The sequence below is a fragment of the Staurois parvus genome, unplaced genomic scaffold, assembly GCF_062004578.1.
Source record: "Staurois parvus isolate SC_StPar_1 unplaced genomic scaffold, SC_StPar_1.0 ptg000255l, whole genome shotgun sequence".
NCBI lineage: Eukaryota > Metazoa > Chordata > Amphibia > Anura > Ranidae > Staurois > Staurois parvus.
Genome location: NW_028318051.1, coordinates 944996 through 964752, shown reverse-complemented (window position 1 = coordinate 964752; position 19757 = coordinate 944996). Strand labels below are relative to the sequence as shown.

At 42.2% G+C, this 19757-nt stretch overlaps 1 protein-coding gene across 1 annotated transcript in view; it reads left to right on the top strand.

Moving 5' to 3' along the window:
* Positions 1-17957, top strand: part of AHCY (adenosylhomocysteinase) — a 41063-nt gene extending 23106 nt beyond the window's left edge. Inside the window, exons 3-10 of the mRNA XM_089680991.1 lie at positions 1599-1674; positions 1980-2132; positions 3578-3690; positions 3813-4020; positions 5070-5157; positions 6240-6357; positions 10788-10982; positions 17486-17957. Of these exons, the coding sequence (XP_089537117.1) occupies positions 1599-1674; positions 1980-2132; positions 3578-3690; positions 3813-4020; positions 5070-5157; positions 6240-6357; positions 10788-10982; positions 17486-17617 (1083 nt within the window). The 3' untranslated portion in view covers positions 17618-17957. The remainder of the gene's footprint in view (positions 1-1598; positions 1675-1979; positions 2133-3577; positions 3691-3812; positions 4021-5069; positions 5158-6239; positions 6358-10787; positions 10983-17485) is intronic.
* The last annotated feature ends 1800 nt before the right edge of the window (positions 17958-19757 follow it).

The following is a 19757-nucleotide window of genomic DNA, read 5'->3' as shown; positions in this document are numbered from 1 at the left end:
CTATCTCCTAATCTAATCACCTTTTTCAGATGATTCCTGAAAACCTTTCTCTTTATAGAAGCCTATCCTGCTTCTTACTAGTAAACTGCCTTTTATTTCCCCCATCAGCTCACCCCCCCACAGCTATTACCTTTTTGTATCACTCAACCCTTCCTCCTAGATTGTAAGCTCTCACGAGCCGGGTCCTCTGTTTCCTCTTGTACCAAATTGTATTGTAACTGTAATGTATACCTTTTTTATTTTGTAAAGCACCAAGCAAACTGTTGGCGCTATATAAATCCTGTATTCTAATAATACCCTCCCAACCACTGGACTTTGCACACGGTTCAGGTCCTGGAATTTTCATGCACCTTGCATTCCCTAACGTACCCCCCTTTTTTATTGTAAAAAAAAAAAAAAATATTTTTGCATTTTTCATTCTTCCAGGTGCAGTGGTCAAGCTGCAATATCTTCTCACAGCCATTATGTGCACCTCACATGACAAACCTGACACCTAACTTCGAAGTGCTTCGTCTCCCATGTCCTGGTTCGGACTTTTACCAGGCTCCCAAAACCTCCTTTTTAATAAAATTATATATTTTCTTTTTTTTTTTTTTTTGTCATCTTCTTGCATTCTTATTTACAGTGCTACCTTTTCAGCATTAGTGAGCATTTGGCCTCGCTGTTGGTGCAGTTGGGCGGAGCCCCTCCAGGAGGCGTTTGGGTGACGTTTTGTCTTTTGCTGTTTTTTTTTTTTTTTTTTTTTTGCTTTTTTTTTGCTTTTTCATTCTCTGTTCTACCATTCCTGCCAAAGATATATATGAAGCGTCCTTGGCTGTGTTCTTGGAAAACAAGTTTTTTTAGTTCCTTGGCAGTTCTCACCCCACGTGGAGTTATGAGTCATGCCTTCTTGAGCACTTGTGAGGAAGAGATTGCCGTTGGTCTCGAAATGCGTCAAGTGCAATTTACGCATAACCTACCTCTACATTGGAAACCCCATCTGTGATAATACCGCCGTTATTTGTATTGTAGCTTCATGTCTGCTTTTAAGATTGTAAAAATAAAAACTGTACCATATTTCAAGTCCCACCAACAAGAGGACTTCCCCATTGTATCTTTTAGGGCTCGTTCACACTTGACTTTATTTCGAACTCCTGCCAAACTCCCCTATAGCGTTAGACAGGCGTTTGAGGAGCGTTAAAAACGCTCCCCAAATGCCCCATGCGTGGTTTTGAGGCGGTTGATAGGCGTTTGCCAAGTAAAACCGCACCACAAATGCCTATAATGAAGTTAAATGGTATTAACACTACGCAACCGTCTGCCAGGCGTTTGCGAAGCAGCACCATAGACTTGAATGGGAGGCTTCAACTCCTGACTGGACACGAGGTGTCAGTTTTGCCGCAACACTAACGCTTCAGTGTGAACAGCACTGTGTGCTGCCATGTGCAGAATTTTCATGGGCGTTTCAGAAGCGTTGAAAACCCTTCCCAGACGCCTGCTGACAAAGCTAGTGTGAATGTTGCCTTAGGGATGTTGGCACTAATCATACCCCCCTCTCTTTACTTGTATTCCCTAATGTACTCCTTTACAATAAAATATTTTTGCTTTAATTTTTCCAGGTGCAGTGGTCAAGCTGCAATATCTTCTCCACCCAAGATCATGCTGCTGCAGCCATTGCCAAGACCGGGGTACCAGGTAAGGCAGAGAAGTTGTGCCATGAATAAACGCTTATGTTTTGCAAGAGTTGATGAATAACACACAATCATTCCAAATGAGTGTCTTCTCACCCCCATTCCCCCCCCCCCCCCCCCCGGCCCCCAAACCATTTTTCAAATGGCACTTCTTGCATGAGTTATATTGGTATAGAGATGCAAGAACTGCTTCAAGCTCTATCCCCAGAGACCAGGAAGGGAGGGGGGAACTTTCTTGCTAAACTTTAATTGCGGTTTTAATTATCTAGCAGACATGGACTTGTGCATAATCCAGCTGTTTCCTTGCAGTGTACGCCTGGAAGGGGGAGACCGATGAAGAGTACATCTGGTGCATTGAGCAGACCCTATATTTTCCTGATGGAAAACCACTCAACATGATCCTTGATGATGGAGGAGATCTCACAAACCTTGTTCACACCAAACATCCAGAGCTGCTGAAAGGTGATTAGACTGACAATCCATTGCTTTGATATTCTGCAGTTTATAATGTTACCCCTAGGTGGGAGTGTTGTACAGACAAAGTGATTTTTCTGTACAGTACACAGATGACGGCTTTTATTGATGAAAATACACCTTCAGTGATCTGTTAGCCAGTAAAGGCTATTACTTTGGTTATCACTATGCCCAAGATATATATGACTTGCTAGGAAAAATACTATAATGTCATAAAAAGCTCCTTCCCTCCTTTTTTTAATTCTCTTAGTAAATTTTATTTTTTTTATTTTTAAAAACTCCATTGTAAAGTGCTTATGTTTTTTTATATGTATATTTGGGTGTGAAATAAAGTTTTAGGAGGGCAGTATCTTTTTTAATATGAAGTCTTGAGAGTTGAGAACATAAACGTGACGTCAAAGTAGCAGGAGGAAAGTGGTTTTATTTTTTATTTTATATGGCTAACCTTGGTATGTATTTTACTGAAAAGGTAGATAAAACTCCCTGCGGCAAAAGCATGTCTGTCAACTGTAGGTGGATTTAACCATTTGCCGGCTGCCCTATAGCAGATGTACTACTACACGGTGGCCGTTCTGTGCGAAATCACACATGTATATGTAAGTCGATCAACGGGTGCCGAAACCCGTTGTTAAAACCGCACCACAAATGCCTATAATGAAGTTAAATGGTATTAACACTACGCAACCGCCTGCCAGGCGTTTGCGGAGCAGCACCATGGACTTGAATAGGAGGCTTCAACTCCTCCTGACTGGACACGAGGTGTCAGTTTTGCCGCGACGCTAATGCTTCAGTGTGAACAGCACTGTGTGCTGCCATGTGCAGCATTTTCATAGGCGTTTTGAGAAGCATTAAACACCCTTCCCTGACGCCTGCTGACAAAGCTAGTGTGAATGTAGCCTTAGGGATGTTGGCACTCCTAATCGTACCCCTCTCTGTCTTTACTTTTATTCCCTAATGTATTTCTTACAATAAAATATTTTTGCTTTTTTAATATTTCCAGGTGCAGTGGTCAAGCTGCATTTGACGCTTTGATCACCTAGATGTTTAACCCCTTCCCAGCCAGTCATTAATACAGTGATGTATATTTCTAGTGCTAGTGGGAGGCACATATGCAAACTGTTGTAATTCCTACACCGTTCACCTGATTTGGATGTAAATACCCTCAAATTAAAGCTGAGAGTCTGCAGTTAAAGCACATATTCGTTTCATTTCAAATGGTGTATAGAGCCAAAAATGTTAGAATTGTGTCGATGTCCCAATATTTATGGACCTGACTGTATATATGTGTATACGTACATGTGTATATTCATTTTTATTATGTGAAATTATTCTCCACTCTCCGATTGCAGCCCACCAAAACTCTACAGACAAAGCTGCCAGCCTTATGACCTAGACCAAAAAAATCCAAATCTGATGCTTTTTCTTTCCTGCAGGAATTAAGGGGATCTCTGAAGAGACGACCACAGGCGTGCACAACCTGTACAAAATGAAAGCTGAAGGGACCCTAAAAGTACCTGCCATCAATGTCAATGACTCTGTGACAAAGGTAGGTTCACACCTTCTTTCTAGATTCATTAAAAGCTAAATTTGGTGCATGATTGTTTTGTGGTGAAGACTTTTTTTTTTTCTTTTCTTGAATTGTTAATGCATTTTTTAAATAATTTTCAGAGTAAATTTGATAACCTGTACGGTTGCCGAGAGTCCCTGATTGATGGCATTAAGCGAGCCACTGATGTGATGATTGCAGGGAAGGTTGCAGTGGTTGCAGGGTATGGCGATGTTGGAAAAGGTTGTGCTCAAGCTTTAAGGGCCTTTGGTGCACGTGTCATCATCACGGAGATAGACCCCATCAATGCGCTGCAGGCAGCCATGGAAGGTGAGGACCATGGAACACAGACCAATCCTTGAGTTCCAGTTTTTGGTTTTTGTTTTCTTGGAACAGAATCAGCAGTCGTGCAATGAAATGCAGTTGGGCAGAATGAAGTGAAGGGTGGATTTAGGAGTACTGGTTAAGCCTCTTATTAACCTAACTCCATGCCAAGTAGTAGCTCCACTTGCTTCTGGGTCCCGTGCCAAGTGGTTGCCTTGTTGATCACAAGAGGTTATTCACTTGGAACAGGTACCATTCAGAAGAAAACGTGGAATTTTTCTCAATGAATGTAAAACATTCTCTGGATGAGGTGGGGCAGTGACATCATCCTCTCCACCTTGTCCAATCACAGAATGCTCTGCACTGATTTGCACCCTCTGATCTTGGGTGCAATGCTATGCAGGATGCAGTGTAAAATTAAATGCTTATATATATATTTTGTTTAAGTGTGAGATGGTATATTTATTTGAAGACCAGGGTGGGGGATGTTAAGGGACCAGGGAGGTTGTTGTTACAAGCGTTATAAAGCTTAGGGTTTTTTGTTTCTGGCTTGATGCAGAGTTAAAGTGTTACTAAATTCACAGTGAAATCAGTCTGTATATGCAGTAAAGTGTGCTTGTTACACTCACTGTGGAACTTAAGGGGTTAATCCTCCGTATTGTGTAAAAAGGCTGTTTGATCCTGTCTTCTCTGGGGCAATTGAAGCCTATGGGTAGCATCACTGCTCCCAGGCATAACCAGCTGTTGTTGGGCTTTCTCCTCTCCCCTGGAGCCAGTGCTGGCTAATACGGGAGATCATGTGACTGACTGACTGGATTAGTGCAGCCTGAAATCTAGGTATTTGCATCTTCCTCCCCCCCCACCCCTTCTTCCTTTTTTTTTTTTTTTTTTTTTTTTTTTTTTTTTTTACACACAGGTTAGATTTATAGGTGTTTGAGTGGGGGATGGAGCATTTTAAAATGTGAACAGGTTAACACAAGTGATGCTGCTGCACATGTAGTCAGTTGGCCACCACTTGATATCCCAAGAACTTTAACAGTATGTTCTTTTGGCAGGTTATGAGGTCACAACAATGGATGAAGCTTGTAAAGAAGGGAACATTTTTGTCACTACAACAGGGTGTGCAGACATTGTTGAAGGCAGGTAAGAAACAGTCTGTTGTGTATATATATATTTTTTTTTTTTTACAGTGACCTATATCATAAATGCCTCGGCTTTCCGCGGAGAGGACATGTACACTGATCATCGGGGCACTGATGATTAGTGTGCCCTGATGATCAGTGTAGCCCCAGCAGTGCCACCTGTCAGTGTCCATCAGTGCCTCGTGCCAGTGTCACATCAATGCCACATCGGTGCCTACCAGTGCACAGCAATACCACACATCGGTGCCCATCTGAGCTGCCTTTCAGTGATGCCTGTCAATGCCCATCAGTGCCCACCACTGCAGCCTCATTAGCGCATATCAGTGAAGGAGAAAAATCACTTATTCACAAAATTTTATAACAAAAACTAAGAAAACGTGTGTTTGTGGGGTGGTTTTTTTTTTTTTTTTTTTTTTCCAAAATTTTTAGTGGTTTTTAGGTTTGTTTAAGAAAAAAATAATAAACCCTGAGGTGATTAAATACCCCCAAAATAAAGCTCTGTTCTGTCACAAAACAATGATAAAAATGTCATATGGGTACAATGTTGTATGACCGCGTAATTTTCATTCAAAGTGCAACAGTGCTGAAAGCTGGAAATTTGGCCTGGGCAGGAAGGGGGTATAAGTGCTTTGTTTTTGGTTTTATTTTTTTAACTGCTAGCCTACAAACTCTCCCATATCAGGTGAATAGAGATCATACACAAACAACTTTAATTTTTCCCTGGAGTTCTGCTTCCTAATGTATGTCACGTGTGTGACCGTTGCACTGGTCATGTGATCTCAGCTGTATATAGCTCTTTGGTAGGGCAGAGTTGACTTTTGCAACAGCAAGATCTTACCACGAGAGCTTTCCAGAGGACAGTGGGATTCCAAAAATGTGCAACCCCAATAACATCTCTGTTGGGTGGACTGACTTTTTCTTCCTATTTTGAATTGACAAGACTAAAATGTATTTGTGGCCTTGGGAGACGCCTTGGATATTTTTGCTTCTTAGTTCTAATGCCTACACATTCTGCTTCCTGTCTCTGTAGTCCTTTACACTCCCAATGCTCATAACCTAGCTGATCTTATTTTTACTCCTCAGACACTTTGAGCAGATGAAGGATGATTCCATTGTTTGCAACATTGGCCACTTTGATGTTGAACTCGATGTGAAGTGGCTAAATGACAACGCTGCCAAGAAAGTGAACATCAAGCCGCAGGTAAACGATAACATTCAAACCGCTTCCCAACCGCCCTATAGCAGAACTACTGCTACAGGGTGGTAGGGTTGCGCAAATTCGTGTGATTTTTGCATTTCTGGGTAGGGGGCACGTGCCGCCCTACTGGCAGCGCCATTGGCGTCTACAGCCGGAGATTCCCCGCCAGCACCCAGCGATTTGCTGAGGAACACTGATTGGGGGGAGGTCTGTATGCAAACACAGGTCTCTCCTCTGTCAGCACCAGCATACTGCTTTGTAATACAAAGCAGCATGCTGACATAGTAAAACTGTTAACGCTTTGATTGCCACAGATGTTAACCCCTTCCTGCCCAGTGTCATTGGTACAGTGTCTGTGCTTTGTCTTAGCACTGATTACTGCATTAATGTCATTGGAATATCAGTGGCAGTTGGTCAGGTTCCCCCCCCCCTTGTCAGAATGCCTGCTGCAGTCCCGCTCATTGATTGTCGCCATTACTAGTATAAAAAAACAAATGTGTATGTAACATATATACAATCTCCATTTTGTAAACTTTCACACAAACCAATGAATTTACACTTCGTGATATAGATAGGCTTAATTGTTGACAATTTGATTTTTATTTTACTGGATATGTTTTATAGCAAAAAGTCAAATATATTCCTTTTTTTTAAATTTTTTATTTATTTTCGGTTTGTAGCGCAAAAAGCGCAGAGGCAATTAAATGCCACCCAAAGAGAGCTCAGTTTGTGGGACATAAATTTAATTTGGGTGCAGCGTTGCATGACCGCGCAACTGTCAGCAAAAGTAACAGCGCGGTAACACAAAAAATGGCCTGGTTAGGAAGGGTGGTAAATCTTCTGGAGGGCTAAGTGGTTAACTTCTTCCCACCTGCTTGATAGCCAAAAGATGTGTCCAATCACATGTAAATAGGAAATGCCAGTTATCGGCAGTCCTCTCTATGCTAACCGCGTTTGAGGAGAGCCAGTAAGCTGCATTTCTTAGGGGGACCTCTACACTAATCATCAGTGCGTTGACTATCGGTGTAGCCCCATCTGTGCAGGCTTTCAGTGCAGCCTTGTCGCTGCCCAGCAGTGCAGGAGAAAAAAAATCAAATTCTGGGGGGGAAAAAAAAGCCATTTTGCTTCAAGTTTTGTAAATAAGTGATCTTTTTTGTTGCAAACAATAAAACCCCCAGTGGTGATAAATACCACCAAAAAGCTCTTTGTGTGTGAAGAGAAAAAAAGTAAATTTTTTTAATCTTGGGTACAGTGTTTCATGACCATGCAATTGTCATTCAAAGTGCGATGGCGCTGGAAGCTGAAAAATTTGGCCTGGGCAGGAAGAGGGTGGAAGTGCCCAGTAGGCAAATGGTTAATGCTCTACCCTTAGGCCGTTTAAATCCATAGTAAATACGCATCTAGTATGAGCATTCGTTATTCTCTAAGGTTGAAAGTAACACATTTTGCCACTAGATGGAGCAAAGGATCATGGGGTTTTTTTTTTTTTTATTAATACTTGGCTCAATCTAATGGCCAAATGCAGAATTTTGTTGGTATTTTTATTGAATGATTTGCAATCAAAATAGGTCTGTGTGTATAGCTATGTGTGTGTATCTCCTATCCTAATGCCATTGTCCTATAGAATGACTGTACTTGCACTTTTGCAGGGTGAATGGCTATGCAAATACTTTATAAATCAACCCCTTAAAGTTTGTGGTGAACAACCAACACATGCACAGCGACCTTAAATGCTGGTTCTCACTGATTCAGTGCATATCTGATGCAGTTAAACACCCGCATTAAACTTGCATTGCACCTGACACCCCCCCTTTTTTTTTTTTTTTTTTTTTTTTTTTTTTTTTTTTTTTTTTTTTTTTTGGGACCGTATGAAATTTGCACTGCATATATGTGAACAGCCTGCTTTGCAAATAATGCTTTTGAAGATTACATACGAATCTATGCTTTTCACAATGATGCAAATTCTACACAGATCAGATGCAAACTAGCACTGAATGGAAAACCGTGATGTGCATCCCACCTGGGCAGTTTATTTATTTATTTATTTTTTCAGGAAGAAAGACAAGTAGTTACATGAAATTTGTAACTACCATCTTTTTATTCCAAGTCCTTTCAGCTCTGCAGAAAATATGTAATGTTTTGCAGATTCTGACCTCTCCTACTGTAAAATTATACAGTATTTATAAAGCGCCAATAGTTCGCTCAGCGCTGTACATTACAGAGGGGGACAGAACATGTGACAGAACAATACCAATACAATGTAAAACATGAGGGGATTGAGGGCCCTGCTCCTTGGAGCTTACAATCTAGAGGGGAGGGGATGGTGGTACAGGAGGAGATAGCTGTGGGGGATGGGGTGGTAGGAAGAGTGCTCTTTGCCTGGTTGCCTGATAGATGATCAATGACTGTAGAACTTTCTTAATCTCTGACCTGGAACACACAGGATTGTGCCCCTTTTTACAACCTTCCAGTACTGGTTTTAGGTCAATGACTCCTAATTGCACTCCTAATTTCCTTAGAGCCAAGCCTGAACCATTTTTGCACGGCCAGCATTGATTAATAATTGTGCTGTAATAGTTCTGGAACGTGCAAACATTCATAACCACGAACACATCCATGGCTGCAATTTTTTTTTTTCCCTTTTTTTTTTATATTCTTGCACAATTTTATATAACATGTGCAGGCCATAATAACCTCTCTAGTCTGCACAATTTCAGAGTAAATCAGACAAGGGAGCTTGGTGTGGTGTAAGATCCGGGGACAGTGATGGTATTGAGAATTGGGCTGTAAAGTGGAACCGTAAACACACTTGCTAGCATGGGTAGTTTTTGTAGAAATTATGCTGCCAAAGGCATTATTTAGTTTTGGGGGAGATGCCACTGGCTGTTGCGTACCCCAACTGTATAGTGTTTGCGCCATCCTGACACTAGTTTTACCCTTTACCAAAGACATTGTGCTTGTGCAGAAGGTGCACAGAGTTGAAGGATCAGGAGTTTTTTTTTAAACTTTTTTTATTTTCCCTGCATATGCGATCTACTTATTGTATACTATAGCCTAAACCACTTGCCCTCCAGAGGGTTTATCCCCCCCCTTCCTGACCAGGCTGTTTTTTGCTATTCGGCGCTACGCTATTTCAACTGGTAATTGCGCGGTCGAGCAATGTTGTACCCAAATGAGATTTGTCTTTTTTTTTTTTTTTTCTCACACAAATAGATCTTTCTTTTGGTATTTGATCACCTCTGCCGTTTTTGTTTTTGCACTATAAGCAAAAAAAAAAAGACCGAACATTTAGAAAAAAAACCTGATTTTAATTTTCACTTTTTGGTTATAAAAAAAAAAAATCTAAAATTCAAAGTTAGTCATAAATGTAGGCTAAAATGTATTCTGCTGCATGTCTTTGGTAAAAAAACAAAAAACTCAATACATGTATATTTATTTGATTTGTGTGAAAGTTAGTGTCTACAAACTATGGTGTATATATATTTGGAATTACGTAGCGTTTACTTTCTGACTGCCTGTCACATTTCTTTTCCCAATGGAAAGTAGACACTTCAAGGATTTTGCAGAGGCATGTTGAGTCCGTGGAACACTATTATTATATATATATTTTTTTTTTTTTGCAACAAATATTTTGAATATGACAATTCTTCGTATTCTTCTTCCTTCCTTCCTCCTTCCTTCCTTCCTCCTTTCTTCCTTCCTCCTTTCTTCCTTCCTCCTTTCTTCCTTCCTCCTTCCTCCTTTCTTCCTTCCTCCTTCCTCCTTTCTTCCTTCCTCCTTCCTCCTTTCTTCCTTCCTCCTTCCTCCTTTCTTCCTTCCTCCTTCCTCCTTTCTTCCTTCCTCCTTCCTCCTTTCTTCCTTCCTCCTTCCTCCTTTCTTCCTTCCTCCTTCCTCCTTTCTTCCTTCCTCCTTCCTCCTTTCTTCCTTCCTCCTTCCTCCTTTCTTCCTTCCTCCTTCCTCCTTTCTTCCTTCCTCCTTCCTCCTTTCTTCCTTCCTCCTTCCTCCTTTCTTCCTTCCTCCTTCCTGAACTGCAGTAATAATCATGCATGTTACCTTAATACACTGGTGTGAATGCGCCAAAGTCTGTGTTCTAAGCCTTAGTTAATTTCTCCTCGTCTTCCCCCTATGGTGTCTTCTCATGTGTGACCTTCTGACAGTGCCATACAACCAGTCACTAATCCTGCCTGAACATATACCCTCCACTTCATCAGCCTCCTTTTTTTTTTTTTTTTTTTTTTTTTTCTCCCCTGCATTTAACTTTCTATGTTGCTGGCAGCTAAAGATTCCTTTTAATTACTCATATGCAAGTACCTAGTGGCCCTATATAGTTTTTAAGCTGGGTGTGGAATAGCTTGTGTGTATAGTTTGTCTTCAGATCCACTTTAATTTGTAAAGATACTGTAGGTTCATAATGACTTCATTGCTATTTACAGGTGGACCGCTACCTCTTGAAAAATGGGCGCCACATTATATTACTTGCTGAAGGCCGTCTAGTAAATTTGGGATGTGCGATGGGTCACCCTAGCTTTGTCATGAGCAATTCCTTCACTAACCAGGTCATGGCGCAGATTGAACTGTGGACCAACACTGACAAATATCCTGTAGGAGTGTACTTCCTGCCCAAAAAGGTATGTTCTGTAGATGTCGCTGTCCATAGCGGTAATGTAAAAACCTGAAGAAATCTTCAGTGGGAATTGTTAGTTTTTGTGTATGTTAAAAAATTCTCTGCACCAAGGTAAAAAAGCCTTCTGCATGCATCTCACCTTAGCCTGATCTCACATCCAGTGATCTGCATGAGAGCAGAGGTTCTCTCGGCTCTATAGCTCCTCATTGGACAGAGGCAGCAGGAGCTATTGACTCCTGCTGCTGTCAATCACCGTGAGGAGAGACTCGGGCAGGGCCAAGCCAGCTCTGTCAGTAGACACAGAGCTGACTCTGGAGCGAGCATGCACAAGTGCCCCCATAGCACATGATGAACTATGGAGGCACCTGGTAGAAGGAAGGGGCCAGGAGCGCAGGTTGGATGACCTGAGAATAGGAGTATTGGAGCTGTTCTATGCAAAACCACTGCACAGAGCAGGTAAGCATATGTTTTGCACAGCTGTGGGCTGTGATTGGACCAATTTATTATAACAAACACAGGCTCTGTACAGAGAAAACAATCTTGCAAAGTGGAATTAGAAGCAGACCTTTAGTAAAAGCGGCATACATTAGAGCCCTGGCCAAAAGTTTTGAGATAACAAATCTTTCTCTTACATTCAGTGACTGACGCAGCTCTTCTGAATCTTGAGCATAGGGTTATATTGCCACCTACAGTAGTAGAACACTAGGCATAAAAAGGACTCGGCACTGCCTAGTTGATATAAACTCCCTGTCTGCTATAGTCAGTCCAGTTATTTCTGTCTAGTGTTTCAGGAGTAAGGAACTGGTTCCCTAATGGGACCTCTGGCTCCTTGGCCCTTTTTTTTTTTTTTTTTTTTTTTTTTTTTTTTTTTTTTTTGCCACCAGAGATGCTCTCTGTCGTCTGCTGCCCTTACGTCTTCTGGCCCTGAACAGTGCAGTTCAGTGTAGGACCTGCTTTACCAGGGAGTAACTGTCCCTGTGTCTGAGCCGATCCGGCTCTGCAGATTTTTACTTCATATCTGTTCACAGTCCCAACAACAGACAGGGTTCCCCGATTGTGACCCTGAAGGTCCAGCAAGGTTATCTGCTGGATTAGGGTTAAAGCTGGAATCCATCTGTTCGGTGGTAGCCTCTCTTCCTGTGGGTGTTTGCCAGCATCCATAGGCATATAGTATGTGTACCTGCACATTCCCATGGGTGACGGACATCAGTGGTTCCTATGATTTACCCTGGGGGAGCACATTATCATTTATTAGCATTTCCCTTTTGAGCGGTTCTCGGCTCCCTTTTGAGCGGTTCTCGGCTCCCTTTTTGAGCGGTTCTCGGCTCCCTTTTTGAGCGGTTCTCGGCTCCCTTTTTGAGCGGTTCTCGGCTCCCTTTTTGAGCGGTTCTCGGCTCCCTTTTTGAGCGGTTCTCGGCTCCCTTTTTGAGCGGTTCTCGGCTCCCTTTTTGAGCGGTTCTCGGCTCCCTTTTTGAGCGGTTCTCGGCTCCCTTTTTGAGCGGTTCTCGGCTCCCTTTTTGAGCGGTTCTCGGCTCCCTTTTTGAGCGGTTCTCGGCTCCCTTTTTGAGCGGTTCTCGGCTCCCTTTTTGAGCGGTTCTCGGCTCCCTTTTTGAGCGGTTCTCGGCTCCCTTTTTGAGCGGTTCTCGGCTCCCTTTTTGAGCGGTTCTCGGCTCCCTTTTTGAGCGGTTCTCGGCTCCCTTTTTGAGCGGTTCTCGGCTCCCTTTTTGAGCGGTTCTCGGCTCCCTTTTTGAGCGGTTCTCGGCTCCCTTTTTGAGCGGTTCTCGGCTCCCTTTTTGAGCGGTTCTCGGCTCCCTTTTTGAGCGGTTCTCGGCTCCCTTTTTGAGCGGTTCTCGGCTCCCTTTTTGAGCGGTTCTCGGCTCCCTTTTTGAGCGGTTCTCGGCTCCCTTTTTGAGCGGTTCTCGGCTCCCTTTTTGAGCGGTTCTCGGCTCCCTTTTTGAGCGGTTCTCGGCTTCCTTTTTGAGCGGTTCTCGGCTCCCTTTTTGAGCGGTTCTCGGCTCCCTTTTTGAGCGGTTCTCGGCTCCCTTTTTGAGCGGTTCTCGGCTCCCTTTTTGAGCGGTTCTCGGCTCCCTTTTTGAGCGGTTCTCGGCTCCCTTTTTGAGCGGTTCTCGGCTCCCTTTTTGAGCGGTTCTCGGCTCCCTTTTTGAGCGGTTCTCGGCTCCCTTTTTGAGCGGTTCTCGGCTCCCTTTTTGAGCGGTTCTCGGCTCCCTTTTTGAGCGGTTCTCGGCTCCCTTTTTGAGCGGTTCTCGGCTCCCTTTTTGAGCGGTTCTCGGCTCCCTTTTTGAGCGGTTCTCGGCTCCCTTTTTGAGCGGTTCTCGGCTCCCTTTTTGAGCGGTTCTCGGCTCCCTTTTTGAGCGGTTCTCGGCTCCCTTTTTGAGCGGTTCTCGGCTCCCTTTTTGAGCGGTTCTCGGCTCCCTTTTTGAGCGGTTCTCGGCTCCCTTTTTGAGCGGTTCTCGGCTCCCTTTTTGAGCGGTTCTCGGCTCCCTTTTTGAGCGGTTCTCGGCTCCCTTTTTGAGCGGTTCTCGGCTCCCTTTTTGAGCGGTTCTCGGCTCCCTTTTTGAGCGGTTCTCGGCTCCCTTTTTGAGCGGTTCTCGGCTCCCTTTTTGAGCGGTTCTCGGCTCCCTTTTTGAGCGGTTCTCGGCTCCCTTTTTGAGCGGTTCTCGGCTCCCTTTTTGAGCGGTTCTCAACTCATCAGGTGTCCTTGGTGCTGGCTCCAGTCCTAGTGTTGCAGGACTCCCAGGTTGTGCTGACAGACATAAAGTGGATCATGATGCACTCTTTGCAAGACTATATATTGTCTGGGTACAGTTTTTTTTTTTTTTTTCCTTGCTCAGTCACCAGCTAAAGTAGCGCAGTGTAGTAAAAATGGCTTAGTCATGAAGGGGGTAAAACCTTCCGGAGACTAAGTGGTTCAATAGTACTGTTCTGTATACTTCGTTCCCATTCTGCACCTACACGTGGGCTGTCTAAGGAGAACAGAATAACACATGGCGGTTTTTTACTAAAACTGCAACTCTACATAGAAACCAGTAATCTTCCAGGTTTGGTGTTTGTGGGTTCCCCCCCGCCCCCCATCTCTGCAATGCATTACGTTCAGTTGGGTAGATACTTGCAATAGATAATAGGTCTAAAGTTGGCCATACAGATTAAAATCTGGTTGCGCAAGGGTCAACTACTATGTAGTGTAAGGCTCTTCTGGTTGACCATTGATTGAATTTGCTAACTTTCCTTGCTCTGCATAGTTAACAATACAACTGCACAATTGCCTGTAAAATTATTATCTTTTTTGTTGCTTGCAAGTTTAAAGGCTCCAAATCTGATTGTGTGGTACGAGGAGCTCAGCACTTGATGTAAGAGGAACACCTTTTAGCCATAGGCCACAAACCAACACCTCATTATTGGTACAAAGGTATAACTATGCCAAAGGTGTGATAATGGCTGTAAAACCTATGAGGTGACACAACGCTGGTTTCAATTATTCTTGAATTACACAGCAGACTTGAATGATCATATGTCGCTGTTCCCATCAGGGAGCCTATAACTACCTAGCCGGACCTTGTAATGGGGCATGCCTTGGCAATTAGTGGCCAACTTGTAAATTTTCTAAAGCTAAAGGTGGCAGAGCTTTACACTGGCAAGTGCTGTTTTTTATTCTGTGAGCTAATGCTTTTGCTTCGATATTTGCTATGGCTGATGGGAATTTTAATATTTCAACCTCCTTTTTTATAGCCACTTAATTGCTGACTCCCCACCAACTTTTTAAATGGCTTCTTTGTATTGCCGCCAAGGTTGGGCTAAGCAGTCTATAATGCCTAGGACGGTCTTATGCAACATCAGCAGGATCTGCAGGTTTCAAAGAAACATAGGAAATTGCCTGAATCTTTGCTTGCGAAATGTCCTAAAACCTTTTTAATGATCTAAACAAGAGCACATAAAAGCAATGTAATGATTGTGTGTTGTAAAAATGAAGGGGAAGCAAGAAATTGGAAATGGTGTGCGAACAGGTTGTGGTGGAAACTGCTGTCCTTAATATTGGTGCAGTGCCTCAGTGCTTGTTGTGTCGCACATAATTGTGTGTTGTGTTGAAGCTCATAGTGATGTAATTGTTGACACCCCATCAGGTTTTTAAATGGTCTTTGTGTTGCCGCCAAGAGAAATCTAAGCAGTCTAGAAGGCTTAGAATGGTCTTGTGCAACAGCCGCTGGATCCTGGCGGGTTCAAAGAGAAATGGGGAAATTGCATGAATCATTGCTCGAGAAATGTTATACAACCTTTTGTAATGGTCTAAATGAGAGCACAAAAAAGCAACATAAACGTGTGCTGTAGAAAAAGGTGGTGGAAAAAAAAATTGGAATGGAGCAAGGATGACCCGTTGTGTGAAAACGGGGTTGGCCTCCAAAATTGGTCTGTTGCAGTGTGTTTTGCAGACATGTTAATGCATGCTTTGCCAGATATAGATATAGATATAGATAGATATATATAGATGTGTGTGTGTGTGCATATATGCATTAAAGCCTGATCCTGGGCTCCATTCTTTGCACACCTTTTTTTTTTTTTTTTTTTTTTTTTTTTTTTTTTTTTTTTCTTCTTCTTTTCAGTTCCCATTAACCCTTTGAGGACCGTAAGATTTTGAAACGCCAAAAGAATCAATTTTTTTGTTTTTAAAGTTCGTACACTACAGTTGCTGTAACTAAGCCATTTCATGAAATAATTGGCAAAAAGCTAGATCCATTTGTTAAAATTATTTTTTTTTGGTTTGAGTCAAAATATTAGTTCTTATTAAGTTCTTAATCAGATGATTCACGCAATTAAAAACATGGGACAAATACGTCCCTTGGTCCTCAAAGGGTTAACTGTTTAACGTGCAAAGCATTTATTGCTGCAATAGGACCAACACAAAAATAACCACTTTTTGGTTTGCTACAGCTTTCAAATAATCCACTACGTTGTAAATTAGGTCCATAGTTCGTTATTTTGCAAGTCTTTTAAAACCACACTTCTACTCAAGGGGACTGATCTGCCCATATTAGTATTCAGTAGCAAATTTTGTTTTACTTATGATATGCTAATGCAACAAAAATCAGTCCTCCTTCAGTAGTTCTCTCTATATGCAAGTCATCTTTACATAGACTGAAGTCTTCGGCTACCATAGGCCCTTCAAAGTGATCTGCTAAATGAGGTACAATGAGGGGAATTACTGGAGCAGCCAGAATCTGCACTAGCTGAAAATGAAAGCTAGAAGCTGATTAGTTACTATGCACAAAGTTTAACTTCACAAACTGCAGATGGAACCTACTTGGACAACTGCTCCAGTTTTTTTTAGTAGATTCCCCCCAACCTCTTGGTCTACTGGACTTCATTTAACTTTTTTGACTTGCATCGTTGGACAGTCCAAAAGTGTGGGGTTTTTTTTTTTTTTTTGTTTTTTTTGTCCCACAAATTTCTTAGTAAAATTTGAGGAATATCAGGAATATGAAATGTTGGGTTTACATATTCTTTAAAACAAATTTTGGCACTGTTGGTTGAATATGTAAACTCTGCATTTTATTATTCCTGATGTCTGCTGTACCATGTACTTGTATGCAAGTATCCTGTTCTTTTTGTATTGCTTCCTTTTTTTTCTGTGAAATCCCTGGTGTTCCTGCCAGTCCCTCTGCTTTCCTATCAACAACTAACCACATGAGCACAGCGTGGTCAGTTTTCTAGCTGTGCTGGCATTCTTCCTGCTCTCCTCCAACGATCATACTTTTCCATTATCCTGCTGTTTCTCTCCCCCCCCCCCCCCCCCCCCCCCCCCCAGCTCTTATGCAGCTGAGAACAGGAGAATTTGATCACTTATAAAAATGGGGTGGGCGGAGTTATTTTATGTGTTTGGAGGGAGTTATTTTATAGTGTGTGCTTTTTGGTTTTTTTTTATTTTTATGTAGACTTTTTTTTTTTTTTTTTTTATGGGTGATTTTACAAGGTGGGAGTTTACATATACTTGACTATAATGCTTACAAATTAGATTGGCAGCTTGGTCTGAGAACTAGGAATGTATGCATTCATACTCCTTATTTCCCCCAAATTTACATGTCTTGCAGCAAATGTGGGTTGGACAAACTATAGCACTACCAGAAGTTCTTACAATTGTTTGATCATAAAAAAAATAGAAAAAAAGGAAACCTATTGCTGTATTAGATCATGCACACTTGCAAGTGTTTGATTCCAGTCCCTCCACTTGTATAGTTCAGGAATAAATGTAGAGTGGGGGGGGGGGGGAATATAAAAACTGCATTTGCAATAAAAACAGGACTGAAGGGGTGTGCACAGCTGGCTACAGTGCTGCCAATGGCTTAGGGTTGTTGGCCTGATACAGAAGTACTGTTACTGTTTGGATCCTCATGGAGGAAACTTAAGGCACAAATTGGCATTATGTCTTACACTTTGTGTATATGGTTCCCCCCCCTTTTACAAACTCTTATTGTTTATCCTCGTTACTTTCTGCAGCTTGATGAAGCCGTGGCAGCTGCCCATCTTGATAAGCTTGGAGTGAAACTGACTAAGCTTTCAGACAAGCAAGCAAAGTACCTTGGCTTAGAGAAGGAAGGACCCTTCAAACCTGACCATTACAGATATTGAGCACCAACTACAAAGAGACAGACGACCTAGCGGAGAGATCAGTCACTATCCATGTGCTTTTCCTCATGATCCCAAACGGTTGCTTCAGAAACCCTTGTGGTTTCATAGTCACCTCTCTGGCGAGCACACCTTGTGTTTCGAAGACTGTACCTCAAAATGTGCCTGCTTTTTTTTTGTACCTGGATGTGTGAGAAACAGTTACATGTTATGTGAATCCTTAATCCTGTTTTATTCCTTTCTTATCTCAAGAAAATAGAATTTTACTGTTCAGATGCCTGTCTCGGCTTTGTGCATTTTTCATGGAAGTACTTAAGATGTATAAAACGCCTTGTTTATTATAGTGTTTCTTGTTTTTTTTTTGTCTCCATCATATTTGGGTTTTCAGTGTATTAATATTTCATTGTCTCAATCATATTTCGATTTTCAGGGTATTAATATTTTTTTGTTTTAGTACAAAAATAACCTTTTTAAAGTTATTGTATTTCATACATCCTCCATGACAACACATCTGAGGATCTGCCAGAATGAGGAGACAGGTGCTGAAGCATGCTTTACCCTAAGCCCTGGTTCACACCAATGTGACTTGTCATGGGACTTACTGCTTTGAATCTCATCCAGTGTTTGTCTATGGCCCTGTTTTTAAACAGCTGTAACTTAAGTCAAAGCAATTTTTAAAAAGGGTTCCTGCAGTAAGTCGCACAGCATAGTTGGATGTTAGTCATGCTTTTGGCAGGCAGGCTAAGTATGGGTGTGACTTATAACATGCTTTGAAAAGTGAACTTTACCTTTTCTAAAGTGGAGTTCCACCCAAAAGGGGAAGTTTTGCTTTAAGCTTTGTCCCCTGCTCACCATTAAGGATTGGCACCGGCTGTGGCTGTGAAGCTGCAAGTTGTCACAGCTGGTTGCCCACACTGAAGATGCCGGCACCGGGGAGAGAAGACGGCTGGTGAAACCAGCGGTGGTCAGGACACTGCTGGACAGAGGGACAGGTAAGTGGCTGTATATTAAAAACAAACTGTAGCTGCTGACTTTTTTTTTTTTTTTTTTTTTTTTCTCAAGTGGAACGCTTTTAAGCTCAGTTTGCACTTTTTGCATTTTAAGTATGTGTTCTTACATGCAGTTAGCTTATGTGATGAGCATTTTGATGAAAGATGCAGCAAACAGGATTTTTTATTTTGCTGAACATAAAGGGCTGCACCAGATTTTGCACACTACAGATTCAGTAGTACTTCCCCATTGCCTCAGTGGGAGATTATCCCTACATCCACAATGGTTTTTAGTGTGTTGGGGGGGGGGGGGGGGAGAAATCTGTCAGGTGTGTGTCCAACCCCCCCCCCCCCCCCATTTCATCATAATGGTTGAATTGAAAAATCTGCATATACCCAGTTTTGGAAATGGTGACTATGGTGGGGTTTACTTGCTAAAGCTGGTTCACTCAATTTTGTGTACTTCTGCAAAGAAACCAATCCGCTTTAATGTTTGATTGCTAAAGCTTAATTGGTCAAGCTGAGGTTAGAAGCTGATTGGCTACCATGCACTACTGCACCAAATTGAGTGAACAAGCTTTAGTAAATAAACCTCTATGTTGGTTGTGTGTGTGGGGTTTTTTTTTTTTTCCCCCAGGTTGATGTAATTTGCATGATGCAATTCCTGCATTTTGCCTTTGTTCAGAAGCTTCCTATAATAAAAGACCAGTACCATGCTTCAAGGAATGAAAGCAGGAAGGGCTGGTCTTGTATTTGCCCATTTTATTCGGTTAGACATACTGATTTCTACGCCGAGCCCCTGTCTGCACTGACTATGCACTGACGAGCACTGTTATGTTGCTGCTACCTTCTGCAACATATCTGGGTATGCAAAACATGGTGTATGCAAAGTGCATGTATACCCTTTTTGGCAATTGTATATATTTTAAATGCATTTTGTGTGCCTAGAGCTCTGTTTTTTAAATGATTACAGGTGATCTTTGAAGTCTCGCTGCCTTTGGTTAAAGTGTTACTAAACCCACAACAGTAAAATCACTGTATATGCAGTAAGGCATGCTTGTTACTTACTGTGGAACCTTGGGGGGTTAATACTCTGCATTGTGTAAAAAGGCTGTTTGATCCTGTCTTCTCTGCCACTTCTCTTCTCAAATGTC